The sequence below is a fragment of the Gopherus flavomarginatus genome, chromosome 18 (assembly GCF_025201925.1).
Source record: "Gopherus flavomarginatus isolate rGopFla2 chromosome 18, rGopFla2.mat.asm, whole genome shotgun sequence".
Taxonomy (NCBI): Eukaryota; Metazoa; Chordata; order Testudines; family Testudinidae; genus Gopherus; species Gopherus flavomarginatus.
The window spans coordinates 21,625,181-21,641,639 of record NC_066634.1 but is presented as its reverse complement, the minus strand read 5'-3'; the positions used below and the strand labels follow the sequence as shown (position 1 = coordinate 21,641,639).

The following is a 16,459-nucleotide window of genomic DNA, read 5'->3' as shown; positions in this document are numbered from 1 at the left end:
GTTACAGGAGGTTTTGGGGGTCAAAGCAGGAGTGCCCGATGAAGCCCTGGACTCTCTGGATGTATGGGCTGCACATGGAGGGGCACTTGTGGGGGACTGGCTGTTCCCCAAAGTGCTGGCTCCTGCTCTCTGTTTCCAGCTACTCCTACAGCTGCCAGGGTTGCTCTTGGCAGGCCTGGAGCAGCAACTGGAGACAAAAGAGGAGAAAGTCAATCCTCAGGGCTACTGCATAACAGGACTGGAGCTGCCTGCTGGGACTGGAGCAGCCAGCCACTGGCGAGGAAGTTGTCCTGGAGATTGGACAGGGAAACCAGGTGCCTGGGGGAGCAAGGACCAAGCAGCCCAGCTTGGAGACAGATAAGACCAAGCACCATGTGATGGAGTCCACCACCCTATAGCAAAGTTTGCGGATCCTGCCCTCCTCTCCCCAGAGCAGCTCTCAGGACAACTAGCTAGTGGAGAGATGCGGGAAGCAACCAAAAGCCAGAGCAGAGGATGAGGGCTGCTAGGCAGGGAAGGGGGAGGGAATGAGTCCTGCAGCTTGCACAGAGCAAGGGCCAATAAGAGCAGAGAGAGAGGGAGTGAGCAGGGATCTGGGAGGGTGCCAGAGAAGGATGGAGTTGAAGACTGGCCCGGTGGAATCCAACTAGCCAGAGATGATGCATTATGAGGAGACTGAACAGGTCTAGAGGGGACCATTGCAGGAATCAGTCTGGGTCTGGCCGAAGGCCTTTAGCCCAAAGAATGGCGAGGAGCAGGTAGATTATGGAGAGGATGCAGCAGGGTTTAGCAGCAGCAGCAACACCTGGGGATGGGGAGGGGACGAATTTGGAAGTGCTAAAGGTGAGCTTGGCCTCTGTCAAAGGCTAGGAGAGAGATCACAGCTGGGTCCTGCAATGCTCAGCTGCAAAGGCCTGTATCCAGGGGATGATTCTTCCCCTGACCCCCTTCCCACAGGGCATGGGGAAGGGTGTACTCTCTGATCTCTGCTTGGGGAGCTGGGTAAACTCATTGGTCCGTATGGCAAACCTGTCAGCCCAGGGCTCTCTTCGGAGCCTGGAGGGCACCGGATATGGAGTGGCTTGTGCAGTGGGAGGTTAGACCCTCCTTGATCACACCCCCACCACCTCCATTTTATCCCCCTGCAGACCCTGGCCTTGCAGAGACCTGGGCTGACGTGTTCTCTCCCTGGAGAGTAGTGCTGTGTCCTCTCTCAGGGATGAGCTCAGGGCTGCCCAGGGGGGCAAGTGGGGCAATTTGCCCAAGGCCCCGGGCCCCAAAGGGGCCCCCACGAGAATATAGTATTCTAGAGTATTGCAACTTTTTTTACGGAAGGGGCCCCCGAAATTGCTTTTCCCCAGGCTCCCTGAATCCTCTGGGTGGCCCTGGATGAGCTTGTGGGACTTGGGGACCAATGGACTGAGCCTGCTCACTAGTAGGCGGGCAAGGGTTTGCACTGTTACTATGGTAACTGTTGAAGAGCAGGGCCCCTTTGGGGTAGGTGCTGTATACATGGGACAACACCCCAGGATGGGCCATCTGGAGGGGCTGAACCTGGGACCTCTGGATTTAAAAGCTAGCCTCTACGGTCTGAGATAAACTCAGCAGTAGCAGTCACACAAACCTGGGATCCTGCTGGGAAAGGGTCAAGTGGGTTCTGCTGACTCGTTGCTCCTGATGGCTCTTTTACCCTCCCTGGAGGCAGGGGAGGTGGAAGGACCTTCCTGGGGACAGAGGACCTAGGGTGTGGGCTGAGCAGTCCTGGGGAGGAGCCCTAGGAGGCAGCTTGGCCTGGGGAGAAGGTTTGAGTTCAACTTTGTTACCTGATTGTTGATTTAATAAAGCTGAACTCTGGGGAGGGGAGAGTGAGTTTGGAGATTGCATAGTGTAGTTGGGCTGGGTGTGTAGAGAAGGTTGGGGCTGGAAGAGACCCCAGACACCTTGGGGTTGGGAGTAAAGAGCAGATTCACTTGTTGCAACTGGAACCAAATCCTTCTGTCTCAGGAAAGGACTGGCCATTCTGTTAGATTGCACAGCAGTTCAGTTTTTCATGTTCCAAGATTTCTGCAACTGGGGGGAAAAAAATCAGAACTTTCAGCTTTTGCAATGGAAAACATTCCTCTATCCAAATTTTCCTTTTCCTCTGGTGGGAAAACCAACACACACACCCCACTCTCCCTGGAACTCTCCCTGCTCCACGCACCGGTGTTAAAAACATATAGAAACAAAACTAGGAAACTAATCAAAAATCAGTGTTGTGCAGAACAATCCAGGAGCTGATTTTTCTTTCCCCAGTTCATATTTCCATTGACCAAGTCCTTTAAAGCTGAGGGTCAGGCAAAATGTAGGAACACAGGAATTGCTTTGCCAGATCAGGCCTGATGACCATCTAGCTAATCCCATACGCCAGAACACCCCTTGATGAATAACGTTGGAATAACCTGCCCAGAGGGGAAGTTTTATCCTATAGTTGGAGGTTGCTTCATACCCTGAAGCAGTTTTCAAAGGTTTGAAGGGCATTAGAGGCAGGGAGGGAGAGGAATTCTTTAATGGGGTGTGTGGAGTAATGGGAGAAGAGGTGAAGGTTCGGGTTCAAATGACCCATATGGAGATCCTGGAGTGTTTGCTCTGCTCCAGAGTTTCTGATCTGGTGATCCACCAAAGTGCTGCACCCAGCATGGCGATATTCCACCGGTGCTCAGTAGGGCTCCCACCATATTTCAAATCAAGGTCTCTGCTAGTTGCATTGATTCTTCTGCTAACCCGTGTGCCTGTGGGTCGTGAAGGTTTGACTGGGTGAGCTTGAACTGACCCATCAAAGAGAACGTTCTAAAGCAGCTGTTTGTGAATTGTGGCCATTTATCTGTGACTAACTGATCTGGAATCCCATGGCGAGCATCGCTACTCAGTGTTGGCTGTGATGGCATGGCTACTCCATGCATTGAGCGGGGCAGCTTTTCTACATGATGAATTGGTCATGATGGCACGCTGGCATTGCTGTTCCATGTGTTGAGAGTGGCAGCTTTGCTCCTCAATGAGTTGGCCATGATGGCATGGCTACTCTATGTGTTGAATATGGCAGCTTTGCTGCTCTGTATGCTGGGCATGATGGCATTGCTGCTTGATGAGTTGGGTGTCATGGTATTGCTTCTTGGTGAGTTGGGCACCATGGCATTGCTACTCGATGAGCTGGGCATGATGACATTGCTGTTCAATGAGTTGGGTGCCATGGCATTGCTACTCGATGAGCTGGGCATGATGACATTGCTGTTCAATGAGTTGGGTGCCATGGCATTGCTACTCGATGAGCTGGGCATGATGACATTGCTGTTCAATGAGTTGGGTGCCATGGCATTGCTACTCGGTGAGTTGGGCGCCATGGCGTTTCTACTCGGTGAGTTGGGCGCCGTGGCATTGCTACTTGGTGAGTTAGGCACCGTGGCATTTCTACTCGGTGAGTTGGGCACCATGGCATTGCTACTCAGTGAGTTGGGTGTTGCGGCATTGCTACTCGGTGAGTTGAGCACCATGGCATTGCTACTCAATGAGTTGAGCACCATGGCATTGCTACTCAGTGAGTTGGGCATTGCGGCATTGCTACTCGGTGAGTTAGGTATTGTGGCATTTCTACTCGGTGAGTTGAGCTCCATGGCATTGCTACTCAGTGAGTTGGGCGTTGTGGCATTGCTACTTGATGAGTTAGGCGCCATGGCATTGCTACTCGGTGAGTTAGGTGTTGTGGCATTGCTACTCGGTGAGTTGAGCACCATGGCATTGCTACTCAATGAGCTGGGCATCATGGCATTGCTACTTGATGAGTTGAGCACCATGGCATTGCTGTTCAATGAGTTAGGCGCCATGGCATTGCTACTCGATGAGCTGGGTGTTGTGGCATTGCTACTCGATGAGTTGAGCACCATGGCATTGCTACTCAATGAGCTGGGCATTGTGGCATTGCTACTTGATGAGTTAGGCGCCATGGCATTGCTACTCGGTGAGTTAGGTGTTGTGACATTGCTACTCGGTGAGTTGAGCACCATGGCATTGCTACTCGGGGAGTTGGATGTCATGGCATTGCTACTCAGTGAGCTGGGTGCCATGGCTTTGCTACTCGGTGAATTGGACGTCATGGCATTGCTATTCAATGAGTTGGGTCCCATGGCATTGCTAGTCGGTGAGTTGCTTGTGATGCCATTGCTATCGGTGAATTATAGACTCATAGACTCATAGACTTTAAGGTCAGAAGGGACCATTATGATCATCTAGTCTGACCTCCTGCACAATGCAGGCCACAGAATCTCACCCATCCACTTCTATAACAAACCCCTAACCTCTCTCTGAGTTATTGAAATCCTCAGATTGTGGTTTGAAGACCTCAAGCTGCAGAGAATCCTCCAGCAAGTGACCCGTGCCCCATGCTGCAGAGGAAGGCAAAAAACCTCCAGGGCCTCTGCCAATCTGCCCTGGAGGAAAATTCCTTCCCGACCCCAAATATGGCGATCAGTTAAACCCTGAGCATGTGGGCAAGACTCATCAGCCAGCACCTAGGAAAGTATTCTCTATAGTAACTCAGATCCCAACCCATCTAACATCCCATCACAGACCACTGGGCATACTTACCTGCTGATAAGTGTGATGGCATTGCTACTCGGTGAGTTGGGCATGGCAGCTTTGCACTGATTGCGTTGAGCGTGACAGCATTGCTATTTGATGTACTGGCCATCAAATACAGTGCACAGTGTTGCTACTCAATGCATTGGATGTGTTGGGTGTGGCGCGGTGACTGGGCAGAGAATACATGTCCTTCCTCACAGTCCCTTCCCCATCAAGTTTAAAGCCTGGACCTACAAGAGGCTGCAGTCCAGACCAGACACACAGCAACCTGTGGTCATTATCTCAGGGAAGTTCGTGAATTTCTGTGTTCGAGAAGAAGGGTGTTTGGTAAACATCAGCTGATTGGAGCGGGTCATTCCAACTCGAAGTCGAGAGCGCCCAGAGCGATGTTGTGACAAACAGTGCTAACACGATCCTTGGACACAGAATCGGGAGCAGTGAGTACAGCTAGAGGGAAAGTTTCCTCCTCTACACAGCGTTGGGGAGACTGATAATAGAATAGTGACACCAGTTCTGGCATCGCCATTTTAAAAAGGATGTTGAAAAATTGTCAAGGGGGCAGAGAAGAGCTACAAAACTGACTTCAGAGCTGGAGAAAATGTCTTGCAGTCAGAGACTTCAGCCAAGTCTACACTACAAAATTAAGTCGACCGACAGCCACTGCAGGGATTAAATCACTTTTGTGTGTCCACACGACGCTCCTTGTGCCGGCAGTGCGTGTCCTCACCAGGCACGCTTGCACCGATTGAACTGTCAGTGTGGGGCATTGTGGGACGGCTCCTGAAAGCCAGTAATGGTCAACGTAAGCAATGCAGTGTCTACACTGACATTGCGTTGGCCCATGTGCTAGCCTCTCGCAGAGGTGGAGTTGTTACATCAGCACAGCAGGTGAGTTACATCAGTGGCACTTACAGAGTTAGGCTGACGAAAGCTGCCTCGCATCGACCTACCTCTGTAGCGTAGACCAGGCCTTAGAGAGCTCAGCCCGTGTAGCTTATCAGAACAAAGACTGAGAGATGACTTAAATATAATATTTAAATATCGTCATGGGGAGAAAATACCAGGTACTAAGGGGAGTCTTTAACGTAGCAGAAAACAAGAACCAGTGGATGGAAGTCAAAGCCAGACAAATTCCAGTTAGAAATAAGGCACAATTTGTTTTGACCAGTGCAGTTAAAACTCCCAAGTGAACTGATGGATTCTCCCTCTCTTTGATGTCTTCACTTCCAAACTGGGTGCTTTATAGGAAAAGATGTTCATGGGCTCGATATGGGGTATCAGGGTGGACTTCTCAGGTGTGTGAGATACAGGAGGTCAGAATCAGTGATCTAACAGTCCCTTCTGGCCTTACATTTGATGAAAAAAGTGGAAGTGATTGGAAGAGGAGGTCCAATCAGTGGGGAGAGGCTATCTCCAGTTAGCATGGATTGGAGGGGAGAGAGATCAAGAGGCAATGAGATCAGAAAAGAGGAGGTCACAGAAGTCAAGAAGAGAGGTGACCAAGGGCTAGCAAGAGACATAGGGGTGGATTGTGGGGAAGCCAGGGGCAGCTCTAGGTATTTTGCCGCCCAGACAGGCTGCCTTCGGCGGCTTGCATGCAGGAGGTCCCTGGTCCCACGGATTCAGCGGAATGCCTGCGGGAGATCCACCAAAGCCACGGGACCAGCGGACCCTCCGCAGGCATGCCGCCGAAGGCAACCTGCCTGCCGCCCTCACGGCGATCGGCAGAGCGCCCCCCGCGGCTTGCCACCCCAAGCACGCACTTGGTGTGCTGGTGCCTGGAGCTGCCCCTGGGGGAAGCCAATGCAGGCTCTGGGGAGAAGGAAAGACGCAGAGTCAAAGATGAGCACTGCAGTTGGGAGCGCTGATGACGCTGTGCCCAAATGGGGCAGGTCAGTAGACAAGCGTCCTGACTCTTGGGCTGCTGGCAGTGCGCATAGACATCTCCAGTAGATGCCCCACCTTGTTTAGATGTCACCCACACCAGTTCCAAGGGCATTAAAGCCAGGACCATGAAGGTAGGCAGATCTCTAGGACAGCGTTCTCAATCTTTTTCTTTCTGAGGCCCCCACAACATGCTATAAAAACTCCCTGGCCCACCTGTGCCAAAATAACTGGTTTTCTGCATATAGACGCCAGGGCCGGCGTTAGGGGGTAGCAAGCCGGGCAATTGCCTGGGGCCCCATCATGCCACAGGGGCCGCCGTGAAGCTAAACTGCTCAGCTTTGGCTTCAGCCTCAGGTGGTGGAGCTCAAGGCCTCAAGCTTCAGTCCCATGCAATGGGGCTTTGGCTTTCTGACCTGGGCCCCAGTGAGTCTAGTGCTGGCCCTGCTTGGTGAACCCCCTAAAACCTGCTTGGGGTCCCCCAGGGGGGCCCCAGACCCCTGGCTGAGAGCCGCTGCTCTAGGGCACAAGCACCTGGTCTCTCCTCTCAAGCCAGAGTTTCCAGGATCCAGACTTTCCAAGGCTAAACTTTCCCCCCCTTGTTTGGGGGAGACCCTCGCACATGCCTGACCATGGAGCAATGGAGCGAGAGGTCTAAAAGGGTATGTTTTAATTGTGATCTCAACAGGAAATATGATCTCCAGGTGGTTCGCAGTGTTGGAATCTGGCTTTGGCCCCTCTTGGGACCCGTTGGGCTTGGATCTGGAAGTCGGTACGCAAGAGCTTGATGCTGTCCTTGATTTCTGAAACTCTCTCCTCCCCTGAGTTGACAGTGCAGGAGTCTTGGGCAGGAATCACTCTGCCAAGGCGCCCCTGACTGGAAATCCAATGAAATACACCTGGACTGACTTCCTCAGCAGCCCTTTGACCCGAGATGGGTCTGAACCAAAAACCAAACTTTGAGGTCTGGCAGCCAGGTGTGCTCAGATGTCACCACTGTGCACCTGGAGAGAAGGTGGATCTCAGCGGCAGCCTTCCCCCATCAGTATAACGAAAACACCCAAGTGCCCCAATACTTGTGGGAGGCTGACATGCAGCTGTGAATTTTGCATAGGGAGGCGCTGAGAACCGAGTGCTGGTTTCTACCTGCAAATTGCTGAGGATTTCTACCTTCCGAAGTTTTACCATCTCAGCTGAAGTGCTGTTTGATTTCCTCTGGGATTGCCAGCCACCGAGATGCAGTGGGGCTAGAGACCTGGCTTCCTGTAAGGTCTCCCCATCTGCTTCTCTCACCAGGCTCCTCTGAGGCCCCCCTAAGCCAGCAGCTGGGAGATCAGGCCCCATGGCTAACCCCAGGACAGGGACAAGGCCAAGGGCAAGATCCAGTGGCCGGAAGGTGAAGCTAGACAAATCCCCGTTAGAAACAAGGTACAGTGAAGGCAATTGTCCCTTAGAACAAGTATCATGGGGTAGGGTGGATTCTCTGTCATGGGCAAGCTTTTGAATTGAGATTTTTCCAAAAGATCCGTGCTGATTCACCTGCAACCATTGGACCTGAAGTGGGAGTTACTTCAGGGAAGCCCTGTGGCCGCAACTATGCCAGAGATCGGACGAGAGGATCCCAGGGGTCCCTTCCAGCCCTAAAATCGATGAATCTTATGCGGAAGGCTGTGAATGGAGAAACCTGGCCAGATTCCAGTCCCCAGAGCCCGAGCCTGGGAAGTGGCAGAGCATTGCCGAAGATAACGTCCACCATTGCTGCACCAAGATCCCCAGCCGTCCTCAGCCAGGGAAGGGCGAATGAAGATCATTCCTGGCCTCTTCCCTTGCTTATCCAGCCAGGAGGGGCGAGAACCTTCACTCAGACCCAGCTGTTACACGCTGCCCCACTCAATCAGCTGGTGCCCATTAACCCTTCTCACGCTGCGGCCCTTTCGCCTGATGGCACCAGGCTAAATTGTTAAGAATCGTACTGGTTTGAATGGGCCTCTGTCCATCCAGCAGGCGCAGCAGAGGGGATGTCACAACAGCTTCTGGGGGGAGTAGTTCATAGTCCAGGGTCTGCCTGGTCTTCAGGGCCACCCAAAGGGGGGGGGCAATTTGCCCCAGGCTTCAGGCCCCACAGGGGTCCCCATGAGAATATAGTATTCTATTGTATTGCAACTTTTTTTTACGGAAGGGGTCCCCAAGATTGCTTTGCTCCAGGCCCCCTGAATCTTCTGGGAAGCCTGCCGGTCTTTGCTCTCTCTGAGGGATGATGCCTACCTCAGAGAGGGTGGTGCAGGGTTCGGGTGCGAGCCAGTATGTGAGGAGACCCAGGTTCAGTTCCCTGCTTTGCTATGGGCTCTGGGTGTGACAAGGGTGACCAGATGTCCCAGTTCTGGGGTCTTTTCCTTATATAGGCTCCTATTACCCCCCACCCTATGTCTGGATTTTTCAGACTTGCTGTCTGGTCACCCTAGGTGTGACAGTTGGCAGGGTTGCTTCTCTTCAACACTTCACAGGGAGGATTAACTGCTAGGCAGGGGGCTGACCCCGGGCCAGTGGCTCTTGGAGGCCTAACAAAGTGGACTGGGCCCTGCTCACTAGCAGCATGGCCCAGGGGAGGTAACGGCTCTGGGATCCAAGCCGGGAGTTAGGGAGGCCCTGCTCTGCGATAACAGGCTAGGGAGGTCCTGCTCTGCGATAACAGGCTAGGGAGGCCGAGGGGACCCCAGGGCCAGTCGGGGTCCAGCAGCCTCCATGGAGCTTTTAGATGCATCCCAGCGGAGCCTGGGCTCTTCTCTCTGCCCTGAGGGACGGTGCTGTCATGTGCTGTCAAGCGTTGCTAGCGGTGGTGGACGGGTTCCCCCATGGGACACGTGCAAGCGGGGAGAGGGGGTGGTTATCACGAGGCAGTGTGGCCTAGTGGCTAGAGGACTGGGACTCCAGTGACCTGGGTTCTGCCACCGGCCTGCTGGGTGGCCATGATGCTTGGCTCAGGGCAGCCAGAGCTGTAAGCCCCTGAGTTAGTAAACAGTCGTGTGTCCCAGCCACGCCAGTATGTCTGCTCCCCCAGCGAACGCTCCGCGACTCGGCCAGCCTTGCCCGGCAGGAAACAGACAGCGATCCCTGGTTCATGAGCTCGCCAGCGGCGTCCAGTCCCTCTCGCTGCAGCACTCAGAGAAATTCAAATCGCTGCCTCCAAAGAGACAGTGCCAGTTGGATTCCCACTTACTTGAATATTCCGGCCCTGAGACGGTTTAAAGCAGGGTTCTCAGCCTGTTCCTTTCTGAGCCCCCCGCAACGTGCTGTAAAAACTCCACAGCTCACCTCTGCCCCAGCATCCGTCGGCACATCCAGTCATAGGTGCCAGGGCTCCAGGGCCGGAGCACCCACGGGAAAAAAAATCGTGAGTGCAGAGCACCCATTGGCAGCCCTGCGGTTCAGCACCTTCCCCTTCTCCCAGCGTCTCCCACCCACCATGATCAGCTGTTCCGCGGCAAGCAGGAGGTGCTGGAGGGGGTTGTGTGGAACAAGGGCAGGAAGAGGCAGCGGGGGGTTGGGGGAAGGGGTGGAGAGGGGGCAGGGTCGAGCACCCCCGCCAGGAACCAATAAGTCAGTGCCTATGCGTCCAGTAGATTAAAAGCTGAAATGGATCTTTATACAGTTAAACACACACTCATCTAGAATATAAAAAAGAAAAGGAAACTGGAGGTCCTGAAATTAAAAAACTGACTTTGTGTGAAACTTGTTGCCCGTGCTGCTCAACGATTCAGTCAAGATGTGGGGCAGGGTTTGGGCTTCGGCTTTCTGCCCTGTCTAACGTTGGCCCTGGGCTCTGTTTTATTTTGGCGGCCCCCTGAGACCTGCTAAGGCCTGCGGACCCCGGTTGAGAGCTTCAGGTTTATAGTAAAACATTATTAGCAAAGAACGGAGACTTAGGTGATATTAAGTGAGAGAAAAAGAGACAGGTCTGGGTACGAACAGCACATGCTTTCTAGTGACCAGCCGTGAGTTCCAGCAAGTGATGTCTTTGCCTAAATGAGTGTCTCACAAGTTAGCAGCATCTCCTGCCTGTCACGTCAGGAGGATCCAACTTTCACAGGCTCACGGGCTGCTGGCCCCTCAGTCCCCTAAGCAACAGATAAAGGAAATGTCTTTTTGCTCCTCTTATATTACCCGAAGGGCATTGTCTCTGTGTCAAGAGGCAGGGGGACCTCTTGGGGTGCAGATTCTGTCCCCCAGCATGTTCCTCCACTGCTTGTTAGCTTGATGGTTTTGTTTACCTTGCATGTAAATGTATTTTATTCTCCTCTGCCTGCCGGACAGGACAGGCTGAATTTATGCTCTGCCTCCAGCACACAGCTATAAGTCGTGGTACATAATCCATACATACATTGCTCCATGATTTTGGGACCCAGCGTGTCACCAGTTTACGTACGGTACCTCACAGGACACCTTTTAGAGACATATTGGGACAACACTGGGTTGGGGTAATGAATATGTCATGCCTGATATGAGGTATAGTTAGCTTTGAGTGACTTCTAGGGTCACAGTGACCTTGGGCAAGTGACTCCCCCACTTCCATGCCTCAGTTTCCCCATATGTAAAATGCAGCTAATGATCTTGACCTTCTTTGTAAAGGGCTTCCAGGCCTCCTGATGAAAGGTGCTATTGTTATTACTATTGTTATGACACCAGACTATCCCAATTCATCAGGGCACCCGCTGTGCTACTCACCATACAGACACCTACGGAGATGCTGTCCCTAGGCGTCTGCTAAGCAGGGTCACCATGCGCCATGTGCTACACAGAGCCAGAGCAGCTGGATGGGACGCCCCACAGTGCTTCCCAGGGGTCTGATCACATGCCGCGAACAAGGCAGAAGATCTAGCTGCTATCGCCAGCTCTTCCACGGACTCCATGAATGGGCTCTGGCAAATCACTTCCTCACTCTCGCTGTAAAAGGGGGAGGGTCTGCTTAGCCTGGGAGCTCTTTGGGGCCGTGGTGTGCATGAGCAGCACCGAGCACAGAGGGGCCCTGCTCTTGGCTGGGCGCTACCATAATACCTCTAAGTGCCTCCTCGTTTCTCCGTACGAACTATTCACCCTCTCCGCCGCTCTGTGTGCGTTTCATGTGCCCCGCCACCCAGGCTGTGACACGTCCTCAGGTGACTTCCAGGCTCCATTCCATGCTGTCTTCCCTGCCCCACGTCCTTCCTGGCACCCACCAACTTCCCCAGTGGGAACATTTGACAGCCACCTTGCATGGGTGTAAACACTGACACATGGGAGCATCTCGCTTTAGGCCTCTGCAGGGAGGTCAGTGGCTCTGTGGCGAACCCATCAGCTCTGCTCCACTCCCACTCACGTAAAGTCCCGTGCCCACCTGGTGTAGATCCGCAGTGCTCCATCGAAGTCCTGAATTGGGGACAGGATTCACATGGAAGGGAGGGAATGACAGAACAAGGAGCAATGGTCTCAAGTTGCAGTGGAGGAGGGTTAAGTTGGATATTAGGAAACACTATTTCACTAGGAGGGTGGTGAGGCACTGGAATGGGTTCCCTAGGGAGGTGGTGGAATCTCCTTCCTTAGAGGTTTTTAAGGTCCAGCTTGACAAATCCCTGGCTGGGATGATTTAGTTGGAGTTGGTTCTGCTCTGAGCAGGGGGTTGGACTAGATACCTCCTGAGGTCCCTTCCAACCGTGATATTCTCTGATTCTATGAATCAGAGAGTCACTTCTTTGGTTATCCCTAAGACCCAACATCTGGACAGGATGCAACCAGCACCCCACCTGCACGTTTATGAACCAAGATGCGCAGGGCTGGGGTCTTCACCAAACCAAGACCCCTTGTCCCATGCTTGGGCTGGATTCCTTGGCCAGGGTGGTGCGGGAGGGGGCGGGGCAAGGGCCTTTTAACTCCCAGCCGGTTACCGTCTGCCCTAATCGTTCGTCCCCCGTTCTTGTTCATTTCTAGGTTTAAAAGTGGCCCCCCCAACCTTGGACCTGTGGCTCCGTCCCCCCCGCCCCGCTAAAGAATGTTTACAGAGACGCCTCCTTGGACGCCTGGATCAGCGGCGGACGACGTACAATTATTTTTTAATCTATAGATTATAAATATCGACTCCTGTTTGTTTTCTAAAGAGAAAAATATTTAATATTTATTCTTGCTGCTATGTGAGTTGGGGGTGGGGGGGACCAAGGGAACAGAGGAAGGTCTGGAAGGTGGAAAGTTGGCTGTGGAGGGGGTGCGGATGTCTCTTTTGGGGGGCGGGAGGTTGTTGGGGGGGGAATTGGAAAGTAGAGGGGGGGATGTTGCACTGGAGATGCATCAGGAAAACAGTAGAGCAGTAGTCAGAAAAGGCCGGTCCTTTTCCAGCAGGGGGCTGCCAGGAATGGACTCTTTGTTCCTTTTGCCCTGGCTTTTTAATTATTACTATTATTATTATTATGTTAATGCTGTGGTTTTGTCTCAGACTGCTTCTCTGGCGAGCTGAAGAAAGGAAGCCCCTCCCCTTGCCACTTGGCCAATCAGAGCGGTGGATGGGGATAAGCCCCTCCCCCGTGCAAGGGGCGGAGCCACGTGCTGAGACCACATGGCGAAAAGCTCTCGACGCCCTTTGTGTGCCAGAGATGGGTTGGAAGGGAGGCGCTTAGACGGGACGCTCCACTAATGGATTCTTTTGCTTTCAGGAACCAATGGCGCAAGGGGATGGGAACGACTCTTTAAAGCGTTACAAAACTGAGGGGGGGGGAGAAAAATCTTTAATGGTTTTTTAATTATTATTATTTGAAAACTGCGTTTGTTTTAATTTAAAACAAAAGAAGTGCCGTGTACAAAAAGCTTTTTGGAGATACTCTATATACATATTTAAATTGTATATATTGTATATTTATAAGAAGTGTCCTGTACATATATCCCTGTCTGTTTCCCGGATTTTTTTTTTCCTTTTACATTTTTGTATGTCCCCATTTTCTCTCAAAAGAAATATATAAAATATCTATTTTGCTCAGTGAAAAAAAAAATCAGTTTGATGCTTTGTTTTTCTGACGGATCTACTTTGATTTTCTTTAACGCTGGTGGAAGGTTGAGTGGCAGATTCTGCTGTTATAAGATGACTTGATCACAGTCTACGAGCATCTACAAGGGGAGAAGAGATTTGATACTAGAAGGCCCTTTAATCTTGCAAACAGGCAGAGTGAGATCCAGTGGCCGGGAGCTGAGGCCAGACAAATTGAAACTGGAAATACAGCACAGATTTTAAGAGTGGAGGAAGAGAAGATTAACCCTTTAATCAACTGACCCAGGGAAGGGCTGGATTCTCCATCAGCTGGAGTCTTTCCGTCAACATTCAGTGTCTATTTAGAAAAGATCTGTTCTAGCTTGACCACAAGATATGGGCTGGAAGCAGGACTCATGGGCTGGGGAATCTCCAGCCTGGGTTATGCAGGAAGCTAGACTAGATGATCACAGTGGTCCCTTTTGGCCTCAAGAGAATCTGCGAATCTCTCTATGGAATCTATTGTTAAACACCCTGAGAGAACTTCCATATCAAGAGAAATTGAAAAGACGGGGACTGTTTAGAGAGGAGATATATAACAGAGGGACATGGGAGGCAGCGTGTCCTAGGGGATACAGCACTGAAACTTGGGGCACTGGGTTCTATTCCTGGCTCAGCTGCCGGGTGACCTTGGACAAGTGACTTCGCCCCTCTGTGCCTCAGTTTCCTCATCTGTAAATGGGGATAATCATACTGCCTTCCTTTCTATAGCACTTTGAGATTTACTGATGAAGAGTGAGAGATTATGATGATAAAGCCACAGAACACCCTGACTGGATTAGTAAGGTAGACACCGTGTTTTCATTCACTCTTTTCCGTGACTCAGGAACAAGGGACCATTCAGTGAAACGGAGAGGCAACTGATTTTAAACCGACAAAAAGATTTGGCCTGTGGAACTCACTGTCGCATGATTTAACAGGGTTCAAACCAGGATCTGAGGTTTCTCTGGATAATGGGAATAGCCAGTTACATTAGAAAGGATTAAAACACAGACCTATGTGCTCATGCTTCAGGGCAAAAGACAACCCAGTAATTGGTTGGGGTCAGGTAGACACTTCGTCTCTGGGGAGATTATCTCTTCATTGTTCCCTGAGGGTGCGTCTTGCACCTTCTTCTGAAGCAGCTGGGACCGGCCACTCTAGAGATCAGATACCAGGGTTGATGAGCCCCTGGTCTCAGAACTATGACTCTCTGTGGAGTTAGTCTGGGTTTACCTCAGTGTAACTGAGCAGGGAAACACGCAGCTTCTGGGCACAGCCCTGAGGTGGGGCTTCACCCTCCAATCTTGGTCCCCCCGTCGGTGCCTTGTTAAGGGATTGGCACCACCTTTAGGTCCAGTCTGTGCCTTCCATTCCAATAGCACTGCCTCTCCGCCCAGCTGGGATGGGGGTCCGAGTCAACCAACCAGGCCTGCTGCCTCGCCACCACATGCTGTGGGTTTAGCACCAGGGAAATGGCAGCCCCAGAGCAGGTACTACCTGGGGCAGCGGCAGGGCAGTCTTCCCTGCATCATACCCATACACCATCCTCCTCACCAGTTCCCCCACTCTGGAGGGGGGCAGCTCAGTCACTGGGTCTCGTCACCAACCAGGCTCCGTGACTGCTGCAGCTGCCTTCTGCTAGAGGATGGGGGTGTTTGGGGGGCAGAGGGGCATGCGGGGCTCTGTCTGGGAGTTGATCCCACGCAAGGGGTGGAGCAGGGCTCGCCCGCAGGATCCCGGTGCCCTGGGGAAGCTGCAGACAAATAAGCCACACACCAAACAAAACAAAAGGGGCAGATTTTGTTTCGGGGTTTTTTTGCAGCCAGTTTCATGGATTTCCGCCCATTGTCCGCACCAGTTTCACCCTGGCGTGGAGCCACCCTGCAGCAGGTACATTGCAAGAGGCGCCCAGGGCCAAGCTGCGCAAGCTCCACTTCAAAGCCGCTCCCCCACATCCTGCTCCCGGGTCTTTTCGGCAGCCGCCTTTGGTGGGAGCAGGCAAAGCTGGGAGTCTGTTGGGGCTCGGCGTGGCTCAGTGCTGGGACGCGAGCGCAGCCAGGCACCGTCGGTCATGGAGTTAGCTTTGGGTGGGCTGCACTTGGAGTCAGTTCTGGCCCCGGCACGGTGCTAGGGAATGCAGGGATGGGGGGCTCAGTAGGGGGCGCTCTCCCTGGAGAGTCAGTGCTGAGTCCTCAGACCCGCTGTGGCACTAGGGGGCGCCGTGCTGCAGGAAGTGGGAAGGAGGGGCTTAATATGGGGTGCTATCCCCTGGCAGTCAGGGCTGACCTTGATGCGCCAGTGTGGCACTAGGGGGCGCTGTGCTGCAGGGAGCCAAATGGGGCTCAGTAGGGGGCGCTCTCCCCTTGCAGCCAGAGCTGACCCCCAAGGCCCCAGTGCAGTGCTAGGGGGCGGTGTGCTGCAGAGGGTGGGGTGGGGGCTCAGTGGGGGAGGGGCTCGCCCCTTGCAGTGAGAGCGGACACACACACACACCCCCCCCAACACCCGGATGCTAGAAAATGGTGAAAAGTTCATGCTACTCTCTAGCCCAGGGGTCCCCAATGCAGTGCCCGCGGGTGCCATGGTGCACCCGCGTCCTGGCCAGCAGTCGAGCATCCGCCGAAATGCCGCCGAAATTCAGCGGCATTTCGGCGGCAACGGCTCTCGATGACATCGCTTGCCGCTGATAAGCAGCGTCATCGAGTGGCGTCGCCCCTGCCAGACGAAAAGGTTGGGGACCACTGCTCTAGCCCATCCCTGTAACGAGTTGCAGGGGGTCTTAGTTTAGTTCCGGGAGCAACTTCCCCCTTTGGCAAAACAGAGACACCCAGCCCCTCTTCCAACCCCCAGCAGGGAAGAGGGGCAGCTCATGTATTTGGGGGAACTTGCCTGAACTGGAGGGGTGCATGCCGGGGTGCGGGCTCAGTCTGGCCCCTC

The 16,459-nt window shown here is 53.0% G+C and overlaps 1 protein-coding gene across 1 annotated transcript in view; it reads left to right on the top strand.

Annotated features, from left to right (window-relative positions):
- Nucleotides 1–12,698, top strand: part of DLL3 (delta like canonical Notch ligand 3) — a 309,516-nt gene extending 296,818 nt beyond the window's left edge. The window contains exon 9 of the mRNA XM_050928471.1: nucleotides 12,460–12,698. Coding sequence (XP_050784428.1) covers nucleotides 12,460–12,465 — 6 coding nt within the window. The 3' untranslated portion in view covers nucleotides 12,466–12,698. The remainder of the gene's footprint in view (nucleotides 1–12,459) is intronic.
- The last annotated feature ends 3,761 nt before the right edge of the window (nucleotides 12,699–16,459 follow it).